The sequence below is a fragment of the Pantherophis guttatus genome, chromosome 5 (assembly GCF_059756535.1).
Source record: "Pantherophis guttatus breed Tessera chromosome 5, ASM5975653v1, whole genome shotgun sequence".
NCBI lineage: Eukaryota > Metazoa > Chordata > Lepidosauria > Squamata > Colubridae > Pantherophis > Pantherophis guttatus.
This window is the reverse complement of record NC_142067.1, coordinates 7,931,505-7,959,249: the sequence shown is the minus strand read 5'-3', so window position 1 is coordinate 7,959,249 and position 27,745 is coordinate 7,931,505. Positions and strand designations below refer to the sequence as shown.

The window sequence follows — 27,745 nt, the reverse complement described above, 5'->3', positions numbered from 1 at the left end:
ACTTTCCTTTAAATTCCACAAGGTGGCAGCATAGGATTGGTAACTCATAGAGTTTGGGGAGCAGGCAGCCTTAATAACTCAGAAAACGTTTTAATATAACTCAATTGAAAAACAATTTGGGATGCTATTCCTTCACATGGTGACAGCTGCAAGGATGGTATTCGCTGGAAAGAAAAAGGGATGTCGACGTTTGAAGAATGGATTTTGAAATTGACTGAATTAGCACAGCTGGCGAAATTAACTGCTTGGATTAGAGATAACGGGCTAGACTGCTACATAAGAACCTGGAAACCGTTTGTGGACTTTCTACGTGCTAAATATAATAACAGATGGTTAACAGAGGGATTTTGTTCTGATCCAGTTCCCCAAACACCACAAACCCTCTGTAGTTAAATCAAAGATTCCTTTATTAGGAGCGCCAGCAGCCCCGGCAAAAAGTTTCTCTCAAGGCAGGCTAACAAGTCCATCCGGCAGGGAGATGAATAGGTGTCTGCCACATGTATTCATCTCCGCCCCCTGCCTTTTATCCCCAGAGCTAGGGTGAGGCTTTGCTAGCAGCGGTGGCTCTTCCTTCCCAAGGACCGGCCCATAGATTTCCACTGCTCTCCTCTCCTCTTCCTTCTGTGCATCCACTGGTCCCAGCTGTTCCTCCTCTTCCTCATCAGCCACCTCTAGACCTGGGGACTGTTGACTCTCCATCTGAGGGCTGACGGACAGCTCAGGCTCTGCCTCTGCCTCTGTCTCTGTCTCTGTGTGTGTGTGTGTGTGTGTGTGTGTGTGTGTGTGTGTGTGTGTGTCTCTCTCTCTCTCTCTCTGTTTCTGTCTCTCTGTCTCTGTCTCTGTGTGTGTGTGTGTGTGTGTGTCTCTCTGTCTCTGTCTCTCTCTCTCTGTCTGTCTCTCTCTCTCTGTCTCTCTCTCTGTCTCTCTCTCTGTCTCTGTCTCTCTCTCTCTCTCTCTGTCTCTCTGTCTCTCTGTCTTTGTCTCTCTGTGTGTCTCTGTCTCTGTCTCTCTCTCTCTGTCTGTCTCTGTCTCTCTGTCTCTGTCTCTCTCTCTGTCTCTCTCTCTCTGTCTCTGTCTCTCTGTCTGTCTGTCTGTCTGTCCCTCTCCCTCTCTCTCTCTGTCTCTCTCTCTCTCTCTCTCTGACAGTTCCATTCCCTCTTCTCCCTCGGAGCTCTCAGATTGCCTTATGCTGACCCTGACCTCCACGCCTCCTCCTCCTCTGATTTGGCTGTTGGAGGGGGCGGCGGCCGACGGGCCACAACAGACTTGAAGATAAGTGTCATGTTTCAGGGAACAAACGCATGCTTCTCAGGTGAGCTCCATATTTGGATGATGGAAATTAAGTTACATGGCATTGTCTTTCCTCTTTCCCCTTGCAGGTCAACGGGATTGATCTTCGTGGTGCTACACATGAACAAGCGGCCGCAGCCCTCAAAGGAGCAGGCCAGGTGGTGACCATTATAGCACAATACCAGCCTGAAGGTAGGCTAAGACCCCACTTGCCGAAATACAAGTCTTTGGGGGAGGGGAAGGGCACGGAAAGGTCATCTGTCAAACGCCGAACCTGTTTGTTTCAACGTGATCTCTGCTTTCCTCCTTCATATTGTCTGCTGGCTTTGAAAGCTTTTCCGGGAAGGCATTAAGTTATTAATGCTAGGTGAGGAATTACTGTTTGTCTGTCAGTGATCGTGTTTCATAAGGATTCAGTCAACCAATAGCCCAGAGGTATCAAACTCGATTTCCTTGAGGGCCGCATCAGGGTTGTGTTTGACCTCGGGGGGGTCGGGGGAGGGCTGGCCAGGGTGGGGAGGGCCAGCTCAATGTCACTCGTGTTGGAGGCGCCTGTGGTGGCCCGAGCACTCTGCCTGTCATGCCTGTGTCATGCCATATTACCTGTGTGCCTTGAGGATCCAGTCCTGCCACAATCATACCATGGGAAGTTGGGAACGGGGGGGGGGGATTGCATGAGTGAAGTAGAGATAGACATAACAAACTTCTCTAAGAGAAGTTCAAGGCCATGGAGTCCGGCAGCTGTGCAAAGAAGAAATTGGAAGATGTCTTTTTTTATTATTATTAAGTTTTTATTGTTAAAGAATTATAGTACAATTCCACCTTTCCAGTTTCATGGTGTTAATATACACATACATATACACATACATAATATTTGCTTATTATTTACATGGTATAGCCTCGTTATCTTAATTTAAAAGGTACTGCCCATAGGATTTCTTACTTATATTATCCTTAATACCTATTATTACATTTTATTTACATAAACTTGCATCCTTACTCCATTTTATTTCCTACCACCGGTAGTACAACTCCTTTCAATATACTCATTTAGTTAATCATCAAATTGAAGTGAAGACGGAGAGAGCTAAAGCTCAATTTTCTTTTCTCTAACCACTCATGCCACATATCCCACACGCTATAGTAGTCAGTTTCCTCTCTATCATTAATTTCTAACGTCAGCTTGTTCATTTTGGCACATTCCATTATTTTCCTAATTACGTGCTCTTTGGATGGCAACTTTTTCTCTTTCCAATGTTGAGCATAGGAGATTCTTGCTGCTGTTATTATATGTGTGATAAGATACTTCTTCTTTCTTGCAAATTCTGTCTTCAAGATTCCCAGGAGAAATATTTTTGGTTCTAATTCAATGGTATCTCCTATTATTTCCGACACCCATTTACAAATCATCCTCCAGAATTCTTTGGCTTGTGGACAGGTCCACCAACAATGATAATAGGTGCCTTGCTGGTGGCCACACTTCCAGACTCGTGTTTGGGTAAATTTTGGCAATCCTGGCTGGTGCTAAGTGCCACCAATAAACCATCTTATATTGATTTTGGAAGATGTTTTCTGTTCGGGAAAGAACTGATTGGAGCTGTGTGGACATGTGGGAGATGTGGGCAAGGTCTTGAACTTTCTTGTGGCTGAGGAAAACCCAGAAGCTTTCAGATTTGGGTTTTCACAGAAGTGCCAATATGACATCCCTAATAAAAGTTAGCTTTGAGGAACCTCAAGCCTCGGAGTTTGATTTTTTTGGGGGGTGTTACTTGGAACCCTGACACCGCCAGTGAAAACGGCTCATGAGCCCCATTTTCGGCTCCAGTGGCCTCCTGCAGCACTCTGCCAGTGAAAACGCCTGTGCTCCGTTTTCGCTGGCAGAGGCAACGCAGGCCGGTCCTTCGCTGTTTTCAGGGTGGACCCCATGGGCCAGATCTAAGCACCCCACAGGGCAGATTTGGCCCACAGGACTTGAGTTTGACACCTCTGGAATAGCCGAACCAAATTATCGGACAGAGTTATTTTGAGAATTATTTTGTCTTTTCCTTTCCTTTTCTGTCGGGTCGCTATTCTTTTTTTCTTACCACACTTTCCAGCAATCGGGAATCAAACCCGGGGAAAATACAATAAGGCAGGTAGCCTTCGACTTACGACCCGCAACTGTTTTTCTTTTAAACATTTTATTTATTTATTTATTTATTTTATTTTATTGAATTTCTATACCGCCCTACTCCCGAAGGACTCAGGGCGGTGCACAGCCATGAAATAAAACACATAGATATACAAAATTTAAAATCGAATAAAATGAATTAAATAAATTTGGCTGAATTAATACCCATAATTTAAAATACCCATATTTTAAAATACAGTAAAAATTTAAAATTTACACTTAAAAGGGAGAAGATTTAGGCGAGGCCAGCTTGATGAAATAACAGCATCTTCAGCTCGCGGCGGAAGGTGCGCAGGTCCGGAATCCTCCGTATCTCTGGGGGGAGCTCATTCCAGATTGTCGGTGCCCCCACAGAGAAGGCTCTCCCCCTAGGGGCCGACAGCCGACATTGTTTGGCCGACGGCACCTGGAGGAGCCCCTCTCTGTGGGAGCGTACTGGTCGGTGGGAGGCTATTGATGGTAGTAGGCGGTCCCGTAAGTAACCAGGTCCTAAGCCATGGAGCGCTTTAAAGGTGGTAACCAGAACCTTGAAGCTTCTCATCCAAGAAGCTGAACTGAAGAAGCTTCTTGGATGAGAAGCAAAACGTTTTCAAAAACAAGAAAAGAAAAGGGGGGGAAAAAAACACCCCAAGAAAGTCCAATTGCTTTTTGGAAGAAGTACTTTTGGGTAGCTATTATCAAGGCAACAAAATCAGCACCACGGACAGCTGCTCTTCTGGTTTCTTCTTGGCATTGCTGATGGTGTAGTGTAATCACTCAGCTGGAGTTGATCCTAATTTAAAACTCTGCACACCTGGTCCGCTATAATTTGCATTCAGTGTCTGGGGGTTCAGGTGAAGCTTCGAAGCACCTACGAAGATTAGATTCCTAGGTTTTTCAACGTGGACCATGAAGACTTTCAGCTGCTTCTGCAAGTAGCGATGGAATGTCCTACTTGCCACCTCGAAGGGTTCATTTTCCAATCATTTGCGTTCGCTTTCCTTTATTTTCTTTGTTTGGGCATGTTTCTCGTTTTTGTCTCTGCCAAAATGAGGGGAAAAGGGGAGACTGGAGGCAGAGGGTCACTGACCAAGAATCAAAATCATGTGAAGGGTTAATACCAGGGGTGGGTTCTACTTACCTGTACTACCAGTTCGCAACGGGAGTGCGGCGCTTCTGCAGATGCGCAGATCACCCATGATGACGTCGTGGCAGGTGAGCGGAGCCTCCCGCCAGTTTTACTACCGGTTCTATAGAACCGGACAGAACCGGGAGCAACCCAGTTAATACCACTTTATCAGGGGTGGGTTCTACTTACCTTTACTACTGGTTTGCAACGGGATCACGCATGTGTGATTGCTTTGCTCGCGTATGCGCCTTGCTTCTGTGCATGCGCAGATCGCCGATGAGGACATCTGGGGCAGTGGGCGGGGCCTCCCGCTGGTTTTACTACCGGTTCTTGCGAACTGGTCCAAACTGGGGCAACCCACCACTGTGCTTTATAATGCCTTGGTAAGATCACACTTGGAACACTGTGTCCAGTTTTAGTCACCGCAATATAAAAAAAATGTTGAGACTTTGGGAAAAAGCGCAGAGAAGAGCAACAAAGATGCTTAGGGGGCTGGAGACGAAAACATATGATGAATAATTGTAGGAACTGGGATGGCTAGTCTAGAGAAAAGAAGGACCAGGGGAGACATGATAGCAGCCTTCCAATTTTTGAAAGGCTGCCACAAAGAAGGGGGGGGTGTTCAACCTATTCTCCAAAGCACCTGAAGGCAAGACAAGAATCAATGGATGGAGACTAATCAAGGAGAGAAGCAACTTAGAACTAAGGTGAAATTTCCTGACAGTTAGAACAGTTAATCAGTGGAACGACTTGCCACCAGAAGTTATGGGTGCTCCAACACTGGAAGTTTTTAAGAAGAGATTGGACAGCCACTTGTCTGGAATGATATAGGGTAGTGATGGTTAACCTTTTTGGTGCCGAGTGCCCAAAGTGCAAATGTGCGCGCGAATCCACACATGTGTGCCCGACCCCCCCTGTGCATACATGGCAGAGACCCGAAGAGACCGGCGGGAGGCACGCGCGTGCACATGTGCAATGGAGCTGGGCTGGGGTGATGGCTGGCATGCCCACAGAGTGAGCTTTGCGTGTTACCTGTGGCCCGTGTGCCATAGGTTCACCATCACAGATATAGGATCTCCTATTTGAGCAGGAGGTTGGTCTAGAAGATCTCTAAGGTCCCTTCCAGCTTTGTTTTTCTTATTCTATTCTGTAACAGTAGAATTCTCTTCTTTGTACTTGGTTTCTTATTTAGTACAGTATTCTAGATTCCCAGGCTACTGTCACGCGCTGTTGTCTTTAGTTATTATCGGTCTCTTTGTACGCTGATGGCAGTAAGACATGTATGTTTACATCTGTTCCCTCTAGCAATATCAAGATTGTCTTTCTTTTGTGTACAGAAGATTAAAAACTCAAGGGGGAGGGGAGGGGGTCAATCCATCTAGCAAACTTTCAGTTGAAAATGTTGGCGTGCATGGCTTTATTAGTGTCCCAAGGAATAAATCACAAAAGGGATTCAAACCTCTGAATAACTTTGACTCGTGTGAAGTAGTAAATCATCAAGTGCAAACAAGCAAGGGAAATTATTTAGGACACCGAGCGGTTGAACCTGCTGATGTGTCACGTCATCCTAAAAGCACGGATCGTGGTAGGCACTATTTTATTTCAGGAGGGGATTAGGTTTCAGAGAGCCTGTGTCGCTGTCCGTGATTTATATATTGGGTATCTTAAGTTTTAGTTAGCAAAGTACTGTAATTACAGTTTTAAATTTATACAGTCACCTTTAGTCAAAGACACCTCTGAGTGATGTATTATTCCAGATCTAAAGCAAACAAAATAAAGGACATTGTGTGACACGGGAAACATACATCACAGCTAAAACAAGCCATGATCATGACCTAACCCACAGTTTTTTTTTATTTGTTTTTTTATTTATTTATTGGTTCGATTTATATGCCGCCCTTCTCCGGAGACTCAGGGCGGCTTACAATGCATTAAGCAATAGCCTTCATACTTTTATATATACCTGCTTAGTAGGGCTTTCCCCCCCCCCCAAAGCGGTGTTCTTTTTTATACAAAGTCAACTTATTGCCCCCACAATCTGGGTCCTCATTTTACCTACCTCGAAAGGATGGAAGGCTGAGTCAACCTTGAGCCTGGTGAGATTCGAACTTGCAGTAATTGCAGGCAGCTGGTGCTACTTAACAGCACTTTAGTCTGCTGCGCCACCAAGGCTCTTGGTTTTGAGGAAAAGCCAAGCTTTAAACAAATATCTAAGGGATTGTGTCAGGTTTCAAGAACCAAGCGTGACACGGAGTTCCTTAAGATTACTTTCTTTACCTATAGACAGAATCTTGCCAGATTTAAGCAACTATTTGCCTAACTTCAGATATACTCCGAGAACAGCTAGGAAGAAGACAGAAAATAGAATAGCAGAGTTGGAAGGGATCTTGGAGGTCTTCTAGTCCAACAGCAGAAGACCCTATACCATTTCTGATGAGTGGCTGTCCAGTCTCTTCTTGAAAACCTCTGGTGAGGAAGCACCCACAACTTCGTGAGGCAAGCTATTCCACTGATTTAATTGTTCTCATTCATTTCTCCTTAATTCTAGGTTGGTTCTCTCTTTAACCCATCTATTATTTCTTGTTCTTGCCCTCAGGGGCTTGGTACAGAAGACATTACATTAATTCTTCCCAGCAGGAGAATTGTGGCAAGTTACTGACTACAAACTTGAAGTTACGGCCGCCATTTTGTCTGTTTTGATCAGGGGTGGGCTTCAAAAATGTCAGCAACGGGTTCTCAGCCCAGTTGCTTGGTGGGCGTGGCCATGGCGGGTGTGACCTATTCGGCCTCCTGCACCACAGCGGGGGGCCGTTTTCGCCTTCCCCAGGCTCCAGGGGCTTTCCTGAAGCCTCTGGGAGGGTGAAAATCTGCCTCCCCCGGGCTCTGGAGGCCCTCCAGAGGCTGGAAATGGGCCTGTTTTTGGACTTCCGGGAGGCCCGTTTTATTTATTTATTTATTTATTCATTCATTTATTTATTTATTTATGAAATGGGCCTGTTTTCAGACTTCCGGGAGGCCCGTATTTATTTATTTATTTATTTATTTATTTATTTATTTATTTATTTATTTATTTAGGGAATGGGCCTGTTTTCAGACTTCCGGGAGGCCCATATTTATTTATTTATTTATTTATTTATTTATTTATTTATTTATTTATTTATTTATTTATTTATTTATTTATGAAATGGGCCTGTTTTCAGACTTCCGGGAGGCCCATATTTATTTATTTATTTATTTATTTATTTATTTATTTATTTATTTATTTATTTATTTATTTATTTATGAAATGGGCCTGTTTTCAGACTTCCGGGAGGCCCTATTTATTTATTTATTTATTTATTTATTTATTTATTTATTTATTTATTTAGGAAATGGGCCTGTTTTCAGACTTCCGGGAGGCCCGTTTTTTGTTTGTTTGTTTGTTTGTTTGTTTGTTTGTTTGTTTATTTATTTATTTATTTATTTATTTATTTATTTATTTATATTTCTATGCTGCCCACTCTCCGAGGACTCTGGGTGGCTTACACCAAAGACAGTACACTAAATAGCACATTGCCCCCTAGCAATCTGGGTCCTCATTTTACCCACCTCGGAAGGATGGAAGGCTGAGTCAACCTTGAGCCGGTGAGATTTGATCCACTGATCCACTGAACTAGCAGTCAGCTGAAGTAGCTGCAGTGCTGCACTCTAACCACTGCGCCACAGGCCCTGCACTTACCTTGCATCCAAAACAGGCCACATGGAGATTCCTGGGAGGGGTGGGTGGGGTGGACAGGGTCAGCCAGGGGTGGGATTTGGAGGTTCTCCGAACTGGCCATAACATTAGCTATGGGTTTTCTCAAACCCGGGCGAACCCGTAGCAGCTCACCTCTGGTTTTGATGATGTTTAGTTTAATGAAAAGAAGGACTAGGGGAGACATGATAGCAGTGTTCCGATATCTCAGGGGCTGCCACAAAGAAAGAGGGAGTCAAGCTATTCTCCAAACCACCTGAGGGCAGGACAAGAAGCAACGAGTGGAAACTATCCAAGGAGAGAAGCAACCTAGAACTAAGGAGAAATTTCCTGACAATTAGAACAATTAACTAGTGGAACAACTTGCCTCCAGAAATTGTAAATACTCCAACACTGGAAGTTTTTAAGAAGCTGTTGGATGAACCATTTGTCTGATGCTTCTCCAATGCCTCTGGTTCCGAAAATTATCACAGCTTCCATTTGTGATCTCCCTACAGATGCTCCCGAGAGCCAGTTTGGCGTAGTGGTTAAGGCACCAGGCTGGAAAATGGGAAACTAGTCCCATCATAGGCACAAAGCCAGTTGGGTGGCCTTGGGCCAGTCTCTTTCTCTCAACCCTAAAAAGGAGACAGTGGCAAACTACATCTGAAAAAATCTTGCCAAGAAAACTGCAGGGACTTGCCGGACAGTTTCCGAAAATCAGACACAATTTGAGGGGAAGAAAAATAGAAGATGCTCCTGGTTACAAAAAAAAAAATCGTCATCCATTGTCATATGTGCTTCTTGTATAAAAAGAAAAGAAGCTGACTTTTACTCACTTCAAAGTTCTCCCTCGGTGACTAAATCCCGAACTACAGTCTTTACGTGAAGCTGTCATATCTCATTGCTGAAGGCAAGGAGTTATATTTGATGTAATACCAAATTATTCAACTTCCTACCAGGACCAAAAAAAAAAAAAAAAAAGGAGGGGGGAGAATTAAATGGGCTTCTGGCTATGGCTCAAAAAACTTGTTCAGAGCATTATTTAAAGTTTTATGGGTCAGAACTCGAGAATAAACATGTCCTAGATCCATCAGTATAAATCCTGATCTTTCCATTCCGGTGAGCGCCCATGTAATGCCTCCCATCAGCTCTGCGTTGCAATTTGATCCAAAGCATTCGATTGCAAAGGATGGAGTGACAATGACATCCCTTTGCTCTGATAAATTGTTCCAGATGGATGACTGTACAGATGTTATAAATAAACATTATTTATATAGAGAGATATATACTGTATGTTCAGGAAATGAAGTCTTAGCAAAGGTCATAGAAAGAGTGGGAGGAAACGGACTTTTCTTCTTGAGCAGTCAACATTAATATATCAAAATTCTCCTGGGCATTTTTCAGGTGATATTTTTCAAAGAATAAATGAAAGAAATGAATAAAAGGAGCAGGAGGGGAGGGTCCTGCTTTTCTCCGTGAACTGAGAGTTTTACAGGGAAGGAAGGAAGGAAGGAAGGAAGGAAGGAAGGAAGGAAGGAAGGAAGGAAGGAAGGAAGGAAGGAAGGAGTATTAAGGGAAGGAGTGAGGGAGGAAGATGAGAGGAAAGAGAGGGAGGGAAAAAGGAGACACAAGGGAGAAAGGAAGGGGAGGGAGGGGGGAAGATGAGAGGAAAGGAAGGGAGGGAAGGGGGAATGAGGGACAGAGGGAGGGAGAGAGGGGAAGGGTGAAAGGAAAAGGGAAGGAGGGAGGGAGGAAAGGAAGGAGGGAAGGAAGGAAGCAAGGTGGAAGTAGTAAGGGAAGAAGGGAGGGAGGAAGGAAAGAAGATGAGAAGGAGGGAAGAGAAGGGAGGAAGGAAGGGAAGGGAATGAGGGAGGGAGGAAGATGAGAAGAAAGGGAGAGAGGGAAGAAGGAGAGACAAGGGAGAAAGGAAGGGGGAGGGAGGAGGGACAGATAGGGAGAGAGGGGGAGGGTGAAAGGAAAAGGGAGGGAGGGAGGAAAGAAGGGAGGAAAGGAAGGAAGGAAGGAAGGAAGGAAGGAAGGAAGGAAGGAAGGAAGGAAGGAAGGAAGGAAGGAAGGAAGGAAGGAAATCTACTCCACAAAGGACTTGAACCATTATGGCTTCAGAGACCTGAAGTTCAAGATCAGAAATAGGACTTTGAACCAAGAAGGTGGAACTGCGCGTCAGATGCCTCCTTCCTCTTGATAGCACGGAAGGAATACGCCAGTGGAGGAACAGAATTGAGTTCAATTTAGCTGATCTAAATGAACACCATGGAACATAACAAAAGTTAATTACTCTGCCGGAGACTGTAAAAATTCAAACATCACCAGCGTAGTGAAGATGGAATGATTGCATAAAACCATTAGATGAATGTGTAATACCTTTTGGGGGACAACCCAAGATGCTGGAACGCTACTGCTTCATATTTCTGACGATACAAAAAAAAAAAAAAAAGGAATATTACAACATAGGGATTTTCTCACTAAAATTAGGGCAGTGGATTCTGTGCGTCATTTGCCTCTTAGACTGCAGACACATTTTAACCTGCATACAGATCATCTTCGACTTACAACCACAATTGAGCCCCAAACGTTTCGGGTTGCTAAGTGAAACCTTTTGTTAAGTGAATTCTGGCACATTTTACGACCTTTCTTGCCCCAAGTTGTTAAGTGAATCACTTATGTGTTAAGTGAATGACATGGTTCTTAAGTGACCCTGGCTTCCCCATTGATTTTGCTGGTCAGAAGGTCGCAAAAGGGCAGTGGTGGGTTCCTCCTGGTTCGGCCCGGTTCGGTCGAGCCGGTAGCGGTGATGATATGACGTCACCGAACCGGTTCTCTTTGTCCGGGAGCTGGGCCCTCCCGCCCGTGTTATTCTTATCTTTTATTTGGCCCTGCCCCCAATCTATTCGCTGCCTCCCGAGTCCCAGCTGATCAGCTAGAAGGAAAAAAACTGTTTAAACTCTTGCCACGGAGCTTCAAAGGGCCGCCCTACAGCTGATCAGTGTTAAAAGGGAGTGTGGTGGTAGACCAGCGCGCTCCAAGAACAAATGGGTAGACTGGTGCCTCCAAAAACAAATGGGTAGACCGGTACAGCTCTGCAAGCAGTTAAAAGCCTGGTAGACCAGTACCTCTGCTAAATCCTAAAGAATTGTCACATGACCATCAAACCACACCCACAAAATAAGCCACACCCACACAACCGATAGTAAAAAAAAATAGAACCCACCTCTGCAAAAGGGGATCATGTGAGAGTGTCCGGAGGGGGGGGTGGACACTGGAACCGTCGTAAATATGAGTCAGTCGGCATGCCTCCGAAGTTTGATCACCTGGCCCCGGGGAGGTTGCAACGGTCGTAAGTGTGAAAAACGGTCGTAAGTGACTTTTTTTTCAGTGCCGTTGTAACTTTGATCAGAATAAAAATAAATTGTGGTACGTCAAACCTGTAGCGTGCTGCCTCCGTTCGATCGCTTTAAATGAAAAAAAGAGAGAGAGAGGAAGATTAATTTGACATAAAGGGCAGTTAATATTTTATGTTGCCTCCATATTGTTCTGCCGCTCAGTGTATTATTTTCAGATTGTCAGAAATTCATAGGGAGCCTTAAATTGGCTCCTTCCTGTTTATGAGTCTAACTCACAAGGTGATTGGCTGAGGGTGTACCAGCTGTTCACCAGCAAGGTATAATATCTAAGAAACGATAAATCAAATCCGAGCGAGATGGACAGAGTTTTGATTTACTGTTTTTGTCTCCCAAATGGAGAGCGCAATTAAGCTCCATGAGTTCCCAAGGCAACGTCCCAGAATTTTGAAAAGAATACCTAATTCTAGCAGAATTGAGACAACAAAGATGCTAGAAGAAGCAAAGCAAAAAATAGGCCACAACAGACAATTGGAGAGATTTTTTTTTTTTTAAGTTAAATTACAGGATTTGGGCTTGGCTAGTCTAGAGAAAAGAAGGACTAGAGGGGACATGATAGCTGTATTTGAGAGGCTACCATAAAGATTTATTTATTAGTTCGATTTATATGCCGCCCTTCTCCGGAGACTCAGGGAGGCTTACAATGCATTAAGCAATAGCCTTCATACTTTTGTATATACCTGCTTAGTAGGGCTTTTTGGCCCCCACTAAGCAGTGTTTTATTTTATACAAAATCAGCTTATTGCCCCCACAAACCGTGTCCTCATTTTACCTACCTCGAAAGGATGGAAGGCTGAGTCAACCTTGAGCCTGGTGAGAATTGAACTCGCAGTAATTGCAGGCAGCTGGCAGCTAAGTGCTACTTTAACAGCAGTTTAGTCTGCTGCGCAACCAAGGCTCTTTTTAACAGATTAACAGAGTTGGAAGGGTCCTTATAGGTCATCTAGTCCAACCCACCCACTCAAGCAGGAGACCCTACACCATTTCTGACAAATGGCAGTCCAATCTTTTCTTGAAAGTCTCAAGTGATGAAGCTCCCACAACTTCTGTTCCACTGGTTGATTGTTCTCACTGTCAGAAAGTTCCTCCTCATTTCAAGATTGAATCTCTCCGTGGTCAATTTCCATCCATTATTCCTTGTCTGGCTTTCAGGTGCTTTGGAGACCCCCTCCTCTCTGTGGCAGCCCCTCAAATATTGGAAGGCTGCTATCATGTCTCCCTTGGTCCTTCTCTTCACTAGACTAGCCATGCCCAGTTCCTCTAACCGTTATTTTCCAAAGCACCTGAAGGCAGGACAAGAAACAATGGATGGAAACTAATCAAGGAGAGAAGCAACCTGGAACTAAGGAGATACTTCCTAACAGTGAGGACAATTACCCAGTGGAACAGCTTGCCACCAGAAGTTGTGGGTGTTTCATCACCGGAGGTTTTTAAGAAAAAACTGGACACCCACCTATCTGAAATGGTATAGGGTCTCCTATTTGAGCAGGGGGTTGGACTAGAAGATCTCCATGGTCCCTCAAAAAAGCTCAACCGAGCCTCGATTCTTAATCATGTTTAGAATTGCTTTCTAATTGCTTTTCAGCTATTAACCCTCAAATCAGCAAATTTTACAATGTTCAGGTGAATCTCCTTCAATCTTTGGAGAAAGAAGTTTTAACTGGAAGATTAAGGACTTTTCTTTTTTTAAAAAAAAACCTGGCAGGGATAGCAAAAGGGTCATAGAATTTTGATTTCAAAAAGTTATAAACAGATTAAAGGATCCAGAGGGGTTTGAAAAAAAAGATTCAGATTAATTATTGGAAATTTTCCAAATGGAAAACGCGGTTGTTTAGGGGAAAAACTGATAAGATGGAATTTTGAAAGTTGGACACTAGAGGGAACCAGAGAGACATAAAGAATATAATTAAAGGAGACCAACGTTTAAATTTGACTTACTAATACAGAAAGGAGAAAAATTCTTTAACTTTGAATGAATTTAAGAATATCTAGGAACGATGGACTCGGAAGTTAATCTTATGATTTGTTTAGTGACCATTTGAAATTACAATGGCACTGAAAAAAGTGCTGTATGACTGGTCCTCACATTTATGACTGTTGCAGCATTCCCCACAGTCACGGGATCAAAATTCGGATGCTTGGCAACTGGTATGTATTTATGACAGTTTGCAGAATGCCGGCGGGGGAATTGAACTCCACACATCTTCAAGTTGCCAAGACTGAGAAACATTGATTTAGCTGGCTGCTGTGGGAAAGAAATTTTGGGATTGAGAAAAGCTTTGGTTTAATCCAACAAGCTGTTTTTATGCTCTTACGTGCTTTCCTTCCCTCAATTAAGTATGAGGAAGGGAGGGAGGGAGGGAGAGAGAGAGAGAGGGAGGGAGGGAGGGAGGAAGGAAGGAAAGGAAGGAAGGAAGGAAGGAAGGAAGGAAGGAAGGAAGGAAGGAAGGAAGGAAGGAAGGAAGGAAGGGGAAGGGAGGGTGGGAGGAAGGGAGAAGAAAGGAAGGAAAGTGAAGGGAGAAAGGGAAGGAGGGAGGGAGGAAAGGAAGGAGGGAAGGGAGAAGGGAGAAAGGAAGGTGAAGGGAGAAAGGGAAGGTGGAGGGAGAGAGGAAGCAAGGAAGGAAGGAGAAGGGAAAAAGGGGGGGAGGGAGGAAGGAAGGAAGGTAGGTGGAGGGAGGGAGGGAGGAAGGAAAGGAAGGAGGGAAGAGAGAAGGGAGGAAGGAAAGGAAGGAGGGAAGAGAGAAGAGAGAAAGGAAAGTGGAGGGATGAAGGGAAGGAGAGAGGGAGGGAGGGAGGAAGGAAGGAGAAGGGAGGAAGGAAGGAGAAGGGAGGAAGGAAGCGGGAGGGAAGGAGGAAAGGAAGGAAGGGAGAAAGGAAGGTGAAGGGAGAAAGGGAAGGTGGAGGGAGGGAGGAAGAAGGAAGGAGAAGGGAAAAAAGAAGGGGAGGGAGGGAGGGAGGGAGGGAAGGAAGGAAGGAAGGAAGGAAGGAAGGAAGGAAGGAAGGAAGGAAGGAAGGAAGGAAGGAAGGAAGGAAGGAGAGAGAATCTTTGGCTACTAGCTACAAATCCCCGGTAGATTGCAGGAGATCGATTAGAGCAAATAGGGTGCCTTTTGGAACAGAGCCTTCTGAACAAAATTTTGCTGCCTGAGCAAAAACACAGCAGAAGCCAACAGGGTCTGGTCTGTCTCCAAGAAAGGCTTCCTTCCAACTGAAAATCAGAATGTCCTCCCAGATGGAGCAAGTGGACACGGGAACGTAGAAAACTTGCCTTGCTGTAGGATAGGAGTAAGAAACACAGGAGACATTGCCCACAATCTTCTCGTGCACAAGAAGGCAGGATCCAGAGCTGCGTTCTGCTTCTGTGCTGCAATGCAGCATCTCTGCAGGAAAAAAAAAAAAAAAACAGCCAATCCATCAAATATTACAGCTTGCAAAGGAATGCCCTGCTTAACAAAATCCGCAAAGGAAATCCAGTCCTTTGGTTGCCATTGGGTATGAGTGGACTACTCTGGTATCAACGGTTCTTCCTCCATCCTGACAGTAGCCTTGCAGTTTTGAGGGACGGCAGGCACGATTGTGCTATGAACACAAGAACATTTGCAAGACCAAGATATAGCGACATGGTAGCAGTGTTCCAATATCTCAGGAGCTGCCGCAAAGAAAGAGGGAGTCGAGCTATTCTCCAAAGCCCCTGAGGGCAGGACAAGAAGCAATGGATGGAAACTAATCAAGGAGAGAAGCAACCTAGAACTAAGGAGAAATTTCCTGACAGTGAGAACAATTAACCAGTGGAACAACTTGCCACCAGAAGTTGTAAATGTTCCAACACTGGAAGTTTTTAAGAAGATGTTGGATAACCATTTGTCTGAAATGGTGTAGGGTTTCCTGTCTAAGCAGAGGGTTGGACTAGAAGACCTCCAAGGTCCCTTCCAACTCTGTTTATTCTATTCTATTCTATTCTATTCTATTCTATTCTATTCTATTCTATTCTATTCTATTCTATTCTATTCTCTATTCTACTCCATTCCATTCCATTCCATTCCATTCTATAGCAGGAGATCCTATACCGTTTCAGACAAATGGTTGTCCCATCTTCTTAAAAGCCTCCAGTGAGGGAATACACACAACTTCTGGAGGCCAGTTGTTCCACTGGTTAATTGTTCTCACTGCCAGGAAATTTCTCCTTAGTTCTAAGTTGCTTCTCTCCTTGATTAGTTTCCACCCATTGCTTCTTGTCCTGCCCTTAGGTGCTTTGGAGAATAGGTAGACCCTCATCTACACCAAACTGGCTCTCATATTATCTCATAAAGTTTTGCCATATCCAAATTATAATCTGACATGATTCATATTGATAGCTGGGGACCTTTAAATGTGTATCTTCCCTTCTTATTCCTAACCCCAAAAGCAATTAACCTCTTGTGGACATCCTTACCTTCAAAATAGCATAGCATAGCATAGCATAGCATAGCATAGCATAGCATAGCATAGCATAGCATAGCATAGCATAGCATAGCATAGCATAGCATAGCATAGCATAGAATAGAATAGAATAGAATAGAATAGAATAACAGAGTTGGAAGGGACCTTGGAGGTCTTCTAGTCCAACCCTCTGCTTAGGCAGGAAACTCTACACCATTTCAGACAAATGGCTGACCAACATCTTCTTAAAAACTTCCAGTGTTGGCACTGTCTCATTCTTCAAATTATATCACAGTTGTGCACCAGAACAATTGATTATTGACTGGTTAACCTGATGCAACAGAAAAATATTCTTCAACATCCCCATCAAATGGAAAGCAAAGGAAGGGTTTCTTAGAAAGGGTGGCACAAGATAACATATTCGAACGTTGTTTTTGTTTTATTTTTAAGAAAAGGGGCGGGGCTGAGAGAACTTCAAAGAGAAGGGCAGTCCTGCATGCAGCTTGATTAGCATCGTGACTGTTAAGGATATTGTTGTTGTGTTACCAACCAGCAGAGTAAATGCACAAGGAAACGTTGCTGAGAGCAATGAATAAGAGATATGCAAACTGGTTTATCAAAAGTTTACTTTATAGTAGAAAAAGAGTCTCATAGTCTTTAAACAAATTCTAAGTCTTTGCCAGTTGAATCAGTCCAGTAGTTACGGATATCTTCTTACCAAACAAACATTAGTTGGTTAGAATAACAAACTCACTCTGGTTCACAAACCACGATGGTAACAGATCCAATCCAACGATGATTAGCAGAATATTAGCAACTCCTCACTATGGCAGCATATCATATCAGCTCCATACACAATGGCAGCATATCATAGCAGCAAGTGAACACGTTACAATACCTTGCTTAAATACTCACACAACCAGTCATTACCTAATTACAGCATGACTCAGCATTATAATGATTCAGTAAGAAAAACTTTAAAGTCACATAATACATTTACAGATTAAAGTTACAGTACACTTATATTGCCTGGACAACTTCTTAGGCTCAAACCATATCCTAACAGTGACATGAATTCATCGGAGACATTCTTAGAAAAATAAAGATAAAAGTTATGGAAATAAGCGGGGGGGGGGTTGAAATGCACCCATCCTGCCGGAAAAAAGATAAGAAGGAAAAGTTGAGCAGGAGAGGAGAGGAGGAGGAGGCGGTAAGAGCCTGCAGTTTGAAAAGGAGGAATTTGGGAAATCGAGACTGAATTGGCAAATGAACTGGGAGAGCGGTGAAATGGGAAGAGAGGGAAGCAGAGAATCTGAGGTGAGGAGGATGAGGTGGGGAGACCGCTGGGTGATAAACCTGGGCAGAGAGAGAATAGGTGGGAAGGGTGTCTGCATTTGTTGGCGGCGTGGTAAGAGTGCGTGAAAAAGACAGTTGAACTACTCTAAAAATAAGAAATGAGTAATTGATGGATTTTATGCATTGAGTGTGGGAGAGAGAGGGGGAGAGAGGGAGAAGAGGGAGAGGGAAAGAAACGGAGGGAGAGAGGGAGGGAGGAAGAAGGAGAGAGAAAGAGGGAGGGGAAGAGGGAGGGAGGAGAGGGAGGGAGGAAGAGGTGGAGAGACAGGAAGGAGGGAGAGGGACAGAGAGGAAGGAAGAGGGACAGAGAGAGGAAGAGGGAGAGGGAAAGAAAGGGAGGGAGGGAGAAGGAGAGAAAAAGAAGGAGAGAGGGAGAGGGGGAAGGAGGGAGAGGTTGTAGAAAAAATGCTTTGAAAAGTTTTTTTAAAAAAGTTGGCCACGCCTACCCAGTCACATTACCCACCCACCCACCAAGCCACGCCCACAGAACCAGTAGTAACAAATTTTACATTTCACCCCTGCTCCAAACTTGGCAACTTTAAGACTTGTGGATTTATTGGTTGGGGAATTCTGAGAGTTGAACTCCGCAAGTCTTAAAGATGCCAAGTATGGAGATTCCCCCCCTAGGGTAGACCATTAGTTCCTCTGATCTGGACTTTTTGCTTCTATTAATACATCCCTAAATAGTGTTTGCCTTTTAACCAATTGCATCTTTTATTTTTTTTTAACCAAGTGGATCACACTAGTCTTTCATGTTCAACATGTGATCTCTAGTAGAATGCCTGGATCCCTTTCGCATGTACTACTGGCAAACTGGGCCTCCTCCATCTTCTACTACTTGTGTATTTCATTTTTTCCCTTCTCCCCAGATGCATTTTCCTCTATTAAACAGCTTCCTATGTCCTACGCTCAGTAGTGGTATTCAGCCGGTTTGCACCAGTTCAATCGAACCGGTTGTTAACTTTTTGCACAGTTCGGCGAACTGGCTGATCCCACCACTAGCTGGCCCTGCCCCTCCCCCCTCCCCTCCCAGCACTAAAGCTCCGGCCATCGCCACCACTGCATCAGCCTGCCTGCACCGCCCCACCTTGCTGTGAGTGATGTCAAGTTGGCCACGCCCATTCAGTTACATAATGCCCCCCAGCCATGCCTACCCCGGTGGTCATTAGGGAGAACCGGTTGTTAAATTACTTCAGGGGTGGGTTCTACGTACATTTACTACCAGTTTGCAACAGGATCGCGTGCGGCACTTGCTTCACTTGCACACACGTCTTGCTTCTGCGCATGCACAGAAGCTACTGCACATGCGCAGATCAGTTCTCATGACTTCAGGGTCAGTGGGCGGAGCCTCCTGCCAGTTTTACTACCGGTTCAATAGAACCGGTCCGAACCGGGAGGCAACCCACCACTGAATTACTTGAATCGCATCGCTTCTTACTCCCCATGTTTAATAGCTGTCTAAAACTTTTTAAATCTTCCCTTTGCCTTCCGAAATAGCCTGTGTAACTCATCCAGCATTAACTTTGGACCGTCTGAGGATGTGATTATCGTACGCTCGAAAACTTCATCCATTTAAACCTTTAAAACCCTTCCTCCATTCATCGTACGCTCAAAGCCTTCATTAATCAAAATATTGATTACCACAGGGACCATGGCAAATCTCTACGACTCTCCACTGCTTGGTAAGTTGATGCAGGATGGTTTAACAAATGCTTTCCGAATCTTAGCCTTCATCCCGTTATTAATGCTTCTAGAGGTTGTGAAAGCTACCCCATATTTTACCGTGTTATGGGTGAGACTATCGTGTCAAATGCTTTTTCTAAATGTTGTACCGTTTCCCCAATCATTTAAGCCTGTATTTCTCTCAAAACAAAGGCAGATGAGGTTAATCTGGTACAACGTGTTTGTGACAAACACATGCTGGTCCTTGTTCCATAGTTGCCAAAGGAACCACATGCTGTTTAATCATCTGCTTGAGGACCTGGCTCAGGATAGGTGTCAATATCTAAGGCCATCATTCTCTTTTTTGAAGATAGGTGCAACATTATTGTGTTGTATTATAGAGAAAAGCATTTAGGCAGGGGGGGAAAAAAGGTACAAGACACAGGTACCTCTAGCTAAGATTCTGTACAGTTCGGAGAACCCCCAAATCCCACTCCTGGCTGGCCCCACCTACGCCACCCCGCCCCTCCCAGGAGTCCCCACACGGCCCGTTTTGGATGCAGGTAAGTGCAGGGCACGTGCAGAGGTTCGGGAAGGCCAGAAATGGGCCGTTTCCGGCCTTCAGAGGGCCTCCAGAGCCTGGGGAGGCCGTTTTCGCTCTCCTGGAGGCTCGAGAAAAGCCTCCAGAGCCTGGGGAGGGCAAAAATGCCCCCGCCCACCGTGGTGCAGGAGGCCAGCTAGGCCACGCCCAGCATGGCCACGCCCACCCAGCAACCAGGCAAACAACCCCTTGCTAAAAAATTTTGAAGCCCACCTCTGGTACAAGTACAGATTAGGTGAAACCTGGCTCAAAAACAGTTAACTGTGGGAAGGACCTTGGAGTCCTAGTGGACAATCACTTCAATATGAGCCAGCAGTGTGCAGCAGCAGCCAAAAAAGCGAATGCAAGCCTTGATTGCATAAGCAGAGCCATAGAATCAAGATCACGTCAAGTATTAGTATCAATTTATAAAGCCTTAGTAAGGCCACACCTGAAATACTGCATCTAGTTTTGGTCACACAAAAAAGACGTTGAGACTTTGGAAAAAGTGCAAAGAAGAGCAATTAAGATGATTAGAGGCCTGGAGACTAAAACATACAAAGAACGGTTGCAGAAACTGGATATCTTTAATAAGAACATACTATAATTCCAAGTGGCCGAAATATCCAGCAGCAAAGTTAACCATAGAAAATTGAAATTGATTTAGGGAACGCAGAATAAACCCCTTTTAAAAGCCTGGTCATTGTAATGCTCACAAAAGGCCACTAGATGTCACCGTAGAGCAAATACATCATTCATGCAATGTAGATAAATTTTATTAAGAGTTTTAAAAAGATGATAAAAACTAATATGAAGTAAGGAAGAAAGGAAAAAGGATCAAAGGATCAAAGGAACGACAAAAGTGCAAAAAGAAAAGATAAAAAAGAAATAGAAAGAAGGAAGAAATATATTTCATTTTTCATTTTTCATTTCATTTTATTTGATTTATATACCGCCCTACTCCCGAAGGACTCAGGGCGGTGAACAGGCACAAGATAAAACACATAGAATACAAAAATTTAAGAGCAGAAGTAAAATCGAATTAAATCAATTTAGCCCAAGACAAATTTAAAACCCCAGGTTAAGAACAAATTAAAATTTACATTAAAATTTACATTAAAAAAGAGAATGGGAGGGGTTAGGCCAAATATATAAAGAAGCTTCCAATTTTCTTTGCAAGCAACTGCAAATATAATAATTTTATTATCGAGAACCACCTGTATTTCCCCACCCCTTGTCTTTTCTAAGAGAATAAACTTTTTTAAAAAAAAGTGATCTTGGAAAAGGCTGGCCTGGAGCAAATCTGACAAAACAGCCAGGTATAAAAATAGGAGCAAAAGTAAACATGTTTCTCTCTTGCTAGGTTTAAAAATAGAGAACAGAGTCTTTATAGGAAGTTGCTTGGATCTATTGTGGTGCTTCTAACAGAAATCTATTTTTTTTCTTAGCCAAGTTAAATCCCTTTCTCACTGAAGGGTTTTGAGGAAAGACAATTGTGCATATTTATAATGCTATTTATCACGTTTCTATTTCGCCTATTCTTTAAAAGCCAAGGATAAAACAACCTTCGGTTTGATCCCCACAATAGCACAACCAGCTATATTAAGCTGGAATCAAACAAAATTAAATTTAACATAGAGAAAAGTATGGTTTTGCATTTAGGCTAGAAAAACCAAATGAACAGAGAAGCGGTGCTTGGCTCAACAGTAGTAATTGCAAGAGGGATCTTGGAATCACACTAGATAATCACTTCGATATGAGCCAACAGTGTGCTGCAGCTGCCAAAAAAGCCAACACAGTCCTAGGCTGCATTTATAGAGGGATAAAATCAAGATCGTGTCAACTGTTAATAATAATAGCTTACTAAAAAGCAGAGACATCACCCTGCCAACAAAAGTGCATCTAGTCAAGGCGATGGTTTTCCCAGTTGCAATGGATGACTGTGAAAGTTGGACCATAAGGAAGGCTGAGCGCCAAAGAATTGAGGCCTTTGAAGTCTGATGCTGGGAGAAGATTCCTGTGAGTCCCTTGGACTGCAAGGCGATCAAACCAGTCAGTCCTAGGGAAGATCAACTCTGACTGCTCTTTCGAAGGCCAGATCCTGAAGAGGAAACTCAAATATTTTGGCCACCTAAGGAGAAGGAAGGACTCACTGGAGAAGAGCCTAATGCTGGGAACGATTGAGGGCAAAAGAAGAAGGGGACGGCAGAGAACGAGGTGGCTGGATGGAGTCACTGAAGCAGTCAGCATGAGCATAAATGGACTCCAGAGGATGGTGGAGGACAGGAAGGCCTGGAGGAACGTTGTCCATGGGGTCGCAATGGGTCAGACACGACTTCGCAACTAACAACAACAACAACAACAAAGGCCTTGGTAAGATCACACTTGGAATACCGCATCCAATTTTAGTTGCTGTTATATATATATATAAAGAAAAGATCTTGAGACTCTGGAAAGAGGGCAGAGAAAAGCAACAAAGATGATTAGGAGACTGAAGGCTAAAACATTAGGAAGAACAGTTGCAGGAACTGGGTATGTCTAGATCTGTGATGGCGAATCTATGGCATGGGTGCCACAGGTGGAACGCGGAGCCATATCGGTGGGCACGTGAGCTCAGCTCTGGCACACATGCGTGCACCAGCCAGCTGATTTTCGGGCCTTCTGGGCCCACCAGAAGTCAGGAAACACACCGTTTCCAGCCTCCGGAGGGCCTCTGGGGGGGGGTGGGGAAGGCCGTTTTTGCCCTCCCCAGGCTCCTAGGAAGGCTCTGGAGCCTGGGGAGAGCAAAAAACGGCCCTACCGGGCCCACCAGGCCATCACGTGCCAAAAGTGGGGGGAGCATGGGGGGCGGGGCGCATAGAATTATGGATGTGGGCATGCGTGCGTGTGACCCCACCGCGCTCCCCCCACTTTTGGCATGCGATGGCAAAAAGGTTAGCCCTCACTGGTCTAGATTAATGAAAAGAAAGTCTAGCGCAGGAATGTCAAACTTGATTTCATTGAGGGCCACATCAGGGTTATGTCTTGGTACTACAGTGGTTTAAAGCACCCTGTTATTAACACAGCTGCCTGCAATTTACTGCTGGTTCGAATCTCTCCAAGGCTCAAGGTTGACTCAGCCTTCCATCCTTTCTAAGGTAGGTTAAATGAGGACCCAGTTTGTGGGGGCAATAAGCTGACTTTGTATAAATATACAAAAGGATGAAGGCTATTGCTGAATGCACTGTAAGCCGCCCTGAGTCTCCGGAGAAGGGCGGCATATAAATCAAATTAAAAAAAAAAAAAAAAAAGTCTGACTTCAGGGTGCCGGGATGGCTGTGGCCAGCTCCATGTCACACATGTCAGAGGCTCCTGTGGTGGCCTGAGCGATCTGCCAGCAAAAACGGGCTCCGTAGCTCCGTTTTCGGCTGCGATGGGTTCCTGCAACCCTCTACCAGCAAAAACAGAGCTTGAGCCTTCCCGAGCTCCATTTTCGCGGCAAAGGCACCACGGGCCGGTCCTTCGATTGGTGGGCGTGGCAGGGGAAGGATACTGTAAAATCTCCATTCCCTCTCCACTCCTGGGGGAAGGATACTGTAAAATCCCCATTCCCACCCTACTCCAGGGGAAGGATACTGCAAAATCCCCATTCCCTCCCCACTCCTGGGGGAAGGATACTGTAAAATCTCCATTCCCACCCTACTCCAGCGGAAGGATACTACAAAATCCCCATTCCCTCCCCACTCCTGGGGGAAGGATACTGTAAAATCTCCATTCCCACCCTACTCCAGCGGAAGGATACTGCAAAATCCCCATTCCCTCCCCACTCCTGGGGGAAGGATACTGTAAAATCCCCATTCCCACCCTACTCCAGCGGAAGGATACTGCAAAATCCCCATTCCCTCCCCACTCCTGGGGGAAGGATACTGTAAAATCCCCATTCCCACCCTACTCCAGGGGAAGGATACTGTAAAAATCCCCATTCCCTCCCCACTCCAGGAGAAGGATCCTGCAAAATACCCATTTCCTCCCGATCAGCTGGGACTCGGGAGGCAGAGAAGAGATGGGGGCGGGGCCAGTCAGAGGTGGTATTTAGCGGTTCTCCGAACTACTTAAAGTTTCCGCTACCGGTTCTCCAGAACTGGTCAGAACCTGCTGAAACTCATCTCTGGTTCTAATATCTAATTTTTTTAAGTTTTTTAAGTGTTTTGTTTATTGTTTTTAATTAATGGGGCCAAATTTATATATATATATATATTAACTGTATTTTAATATTTGTACTTGATGTTTTTACTTGGCTGTTCACCGCCCTGAGTCCTCAGGGAGAAGGGCGGTATACAAATTCAAATAAATAAATAAATAAATAAATAAATCTAAGGAGCTGCCACTAGGAAGAGGCATATAGGCATATCAGCCTATTCTCCAAAGCACCTGAAGGCAGGACAAGAAGCAATGGATGGAAACTAATCAAGGAGAGAAGCAACCTAGAACTAAGGAGAAATTTCCCGACAGTGAGAACAATTAATCCACGGAACAACTTGCCTCCAGAAGTTATGAGCGCTGGAGTTGAAAAACATTGGAGCTGAAATGCCGTGGATATCCTGCACTTTCCTGTTGATTCCTCAAGGATGACCCTGTCAATCTCGCTTATCTTCACTCTTGCTTATCGAAGTACAGTTGGGTGCGATTATTTTTAGATACAGCCTGTTTAAAAAAGAAAGAAAGAAAGAAAAATCTCATTTCCTCCAAAGGCAAGTTTAAGGCCATTCCTTACTCCAAGGAGACAGTGTCTCTGTGTCATTAATTAGCACATTTATTGATGATTTAAATAACAGGGCTCCGTTAGACCGACCCTTCCATAATGAAAGTCGTAGATGCTGCAGAGATGATGTCTCCTTTGACATCTTGAGCTGCCGTGGGACGGATGTTATCAAGAGCTGTCAGGAGAAGCCTAAAGATTCTTCTCCAACCATCTGGATGTCAAAAGCAATGCCGGAACGGAAGAGGGATGAGTCTAATTTATTGACCTGTTTTGAAAGATTGACAGACCTGGCCGTGATGAGCCTTCCAAAAAAAAGAAGAAGAAGAAGAAGAAGAGGGATTTGATAGCATTTGTCAAATATCTGAAAGCAAATCGCGGGGGAGAAAAGTCAAGTGCTCTTCTGAGAGGTCCCAGAACACAAGACACAATGCGATGGTCTTGGATTCTGATTGAATTGTAGGAAAAAAATATCCTAGGAGTAAGAGAAGTTTGATAATAGAAACTATTATTTCCTTAAGCAACTGGTGGGGTCTTCTTTGGGTTCAAGAAAAGGTTGGCCATCCATCGGTCAAGAATGATTTCATTTGGATTTCTATACTGAGCAAGGTTTGCATGTAATGTTCGAAATGTTCCAGGTAGTTGAGTTGAGTCCTGGTTTTTTTTTTCTATCAATGCTAACTAAGCAGAAGATAATCATAGTTGTGTTGTTTCTTCTTCTTCTTCTTCTTCTTCTTCTTCTTCTTCTTCTTCTTCTTCTTCTTCTTCTTCTTCTTCTTCTTCTTCTTCTTCTTCTTCTTCTTCTTCTTCTTCTTCTTCCTCCTCTTCCTCTTCCTCTTCCTCTTCCTCTTCCTCTTCTTCTTCTTCTTCTTCTCCTCCTCCTCCTCCTCCTCCTCCCCCTCCTCCTCTTTCTCTACTACTACTGCTACTACTTCTTCTCCTCCTCCTCCTCTTCCTCTACTATATCTTCTTCTCCTCCTCCTTCTCCTCTTCCTCTACTACTACTACTACTACTTCTACTACTACTACTTCTACTTCTACTTTTTCTTCTTCTTCTTTAAATTTTCAACTAGTAAAACTCATGTGTAAGTTGTCTCTAGATCACTTGCCATTTTAGGTGTGAATGTAAATCTATTATACAGACTCATTCATCACTGAATTATTGCTGTCACTGCTCTACTGATATCTGCAGCTTTTGCATAATACATGAATAGGATGCAGGGTAAATTATTACTGCGACCCAAATATGACTTTCCAGTCAGTCAAAGAAAATAAATGGTAATTTGATTTGGCTTCCATTTTATTTTGCTATATTAAATATAGAAAATCAGCTTAGAATCGTAACTGGGACCAGAAGGCAGCTCTTAACTGAATGATACCTGATTTTATGTCCTTGCTTGCCATGTTGTCAAGTGAATTACTGCAGTTGTTAAGTGAATCACACAGTCATTAACTGAATCTCCCCTTAACTTTGCTTGTCAGAACCAGCTGGTGATCACATGACCCTCTTCTTCTTCTTCTCCTCCTCCTCCTCCTCCTCCTCCTCCTCCTCCTCCTCCTCCTCCTCCTCCTCCTCCTCCTTCTCCTTCTCCTCCTCCTCCTTCTCCTTCTTCTTTTTTAATAAATTTTTATTAAACTTTTTCAACATTTAAAAAACAAAACACAAATTTTCACTCATTACAGCATTTCCATATCAGTATCAATATCATCCATAACATTCATGTTTACATAGATTCTATTTCTATAGTTCACTATCCTATATTATACAATCATTTAAATTATAATAATATCTACACATACATGATCATATCATCAACAATATTATATAGTTCTTATACATTAATTTTACTCCTGTTCTCAAGCCAGGTATACCATCTACTCCAAACTTGGTAATACTTCGATTCTTCTCTCTCTTTCAGTTCCATAGACAACCTATCCATCTCTGCACACTCATATACTTTTCTTATTATCATTGCCTGTGAAGGGATATTAGTCTGTTTCCAATTTTGAGCAAACAAGATTCTGATTGCAGTTAATATATGTAATATTATACTGTATATTGAAAGTTTTTAGCCATTTTCCCATCTATAACGCCCAATAAAAATAATTCTGCCTTCAGCTCGATCTTTTGTTCAGTAATTTCTTCCAACCATTCCCTTATTTTATGCCAATACTTTCTGGCTTTGGGGCAGGTCCACCACATGTGGTAGAAAGTTCCCTGTTTATAACTACATCTCCAGCATTCAGGTGAATGGTTTGGAAACATTTTGCCCAATCTGGCTGGTAACAAATGCCAACAATAGAACATTTTATAGCTGCTGCTTCTTCTTCTTCTCCTCCTCCTCCTCCTCCTCCTTCTCATCCTCCTCCTCCTCTTCCTCTTTAACCACTTTGGCTGTTGAAACAAAGATGGCTACAAAATCAACTTGTCCAAATTACCTTGACTTGACATTTTGGGGTGGTGGTGGTGGTCAGTGGTGGGTTTAAATTTTTTTTACTACTGGTTCTGTGGGTGTGGCTTGGTGGGCGTGGCGTGGCTTGGTGGGCGTGGCTTGGTGGGCATGGCAGGGGAAGGATACTGTAAAATCTCCATTTCTTCCCGATCAGCTGGGACTCAGGAGGCAGAGAATAGATGGGGACGGGGCCACTCAGAGGTGGTATTTACTGGTTCTCCGAACTACTCAAAATTTCCACTACCAGTTCTCCAGAACTGGTCAGAACCTGCTGAAACCCACCTCTGGTGGTGGTACTCTGTGCGCATGTTAAAATCTGCAATATAGCAGGTAGGGCCTCTTGACTGAACCTCTTTCCTGAGGTACATGCAGAAGTCACCTGTCCGATGTCACCTGAGATGTTGGCAGATTTGGGCCCATAGCCATCAAAGAAAGTAGAATCACATCATTTAAGTCAATGGAGTTGGCAGGGAGGTTACATGTAGGAAGGATATATTTCCACCCACTTTGAGTTACCCACTTTGAAGTCACCTTTCTTTCATGTTAGGTCAAGCATGTCAGCTTTCATCTGTGGTTTCTTTCTGGCTTAACAATCTCATCCTACCATTAGATTTCCACTCCAGTTATTCCTGCCAATAGAATCTGTTCAGGGAGGTTCACAGATGTGCTGCCAGAACATAGAGTGGTAATTATGAGCATGTACGAGAGATATACAAATCAAAAATAAAGATCAACACGCAGGCTTCTGAAAAGCCAGGTTAAAATATCAAAATCCAACATCCTGTTTTGCGCTCTGGCCAATAAAATGCTTTGCTTCCTGCAAAAACTGGTACTC

General features: G+C 43.9%; 1 protein-coding gene across 29 annotated transcripts in view; it reads left to right on the top strand.

The window, feature by feature from the left end:
• The window catches only part of DLG2 (discs large MAGUK scaffold protein 2), a 1,136,581-nt gene that overhangs the window by 946,930 nt on the left and 161,906 nt on the right, over positions 1-27,745 (top strand). For all 29 annotated transcript variants that reach the window (XM_087895794.1, XM_087895787.1, XM_087895810.1 and 26 more), the window contains one exon: positions 1,380-1,482. In XM_087895794.1, coding sequence (XP_087751920.1) covers positions 1,380-1,482 — 103 coding nt within the window. The remainder of the gene's footprint in view (positions 1-1,379; positions 1,483-27,745) is intronic.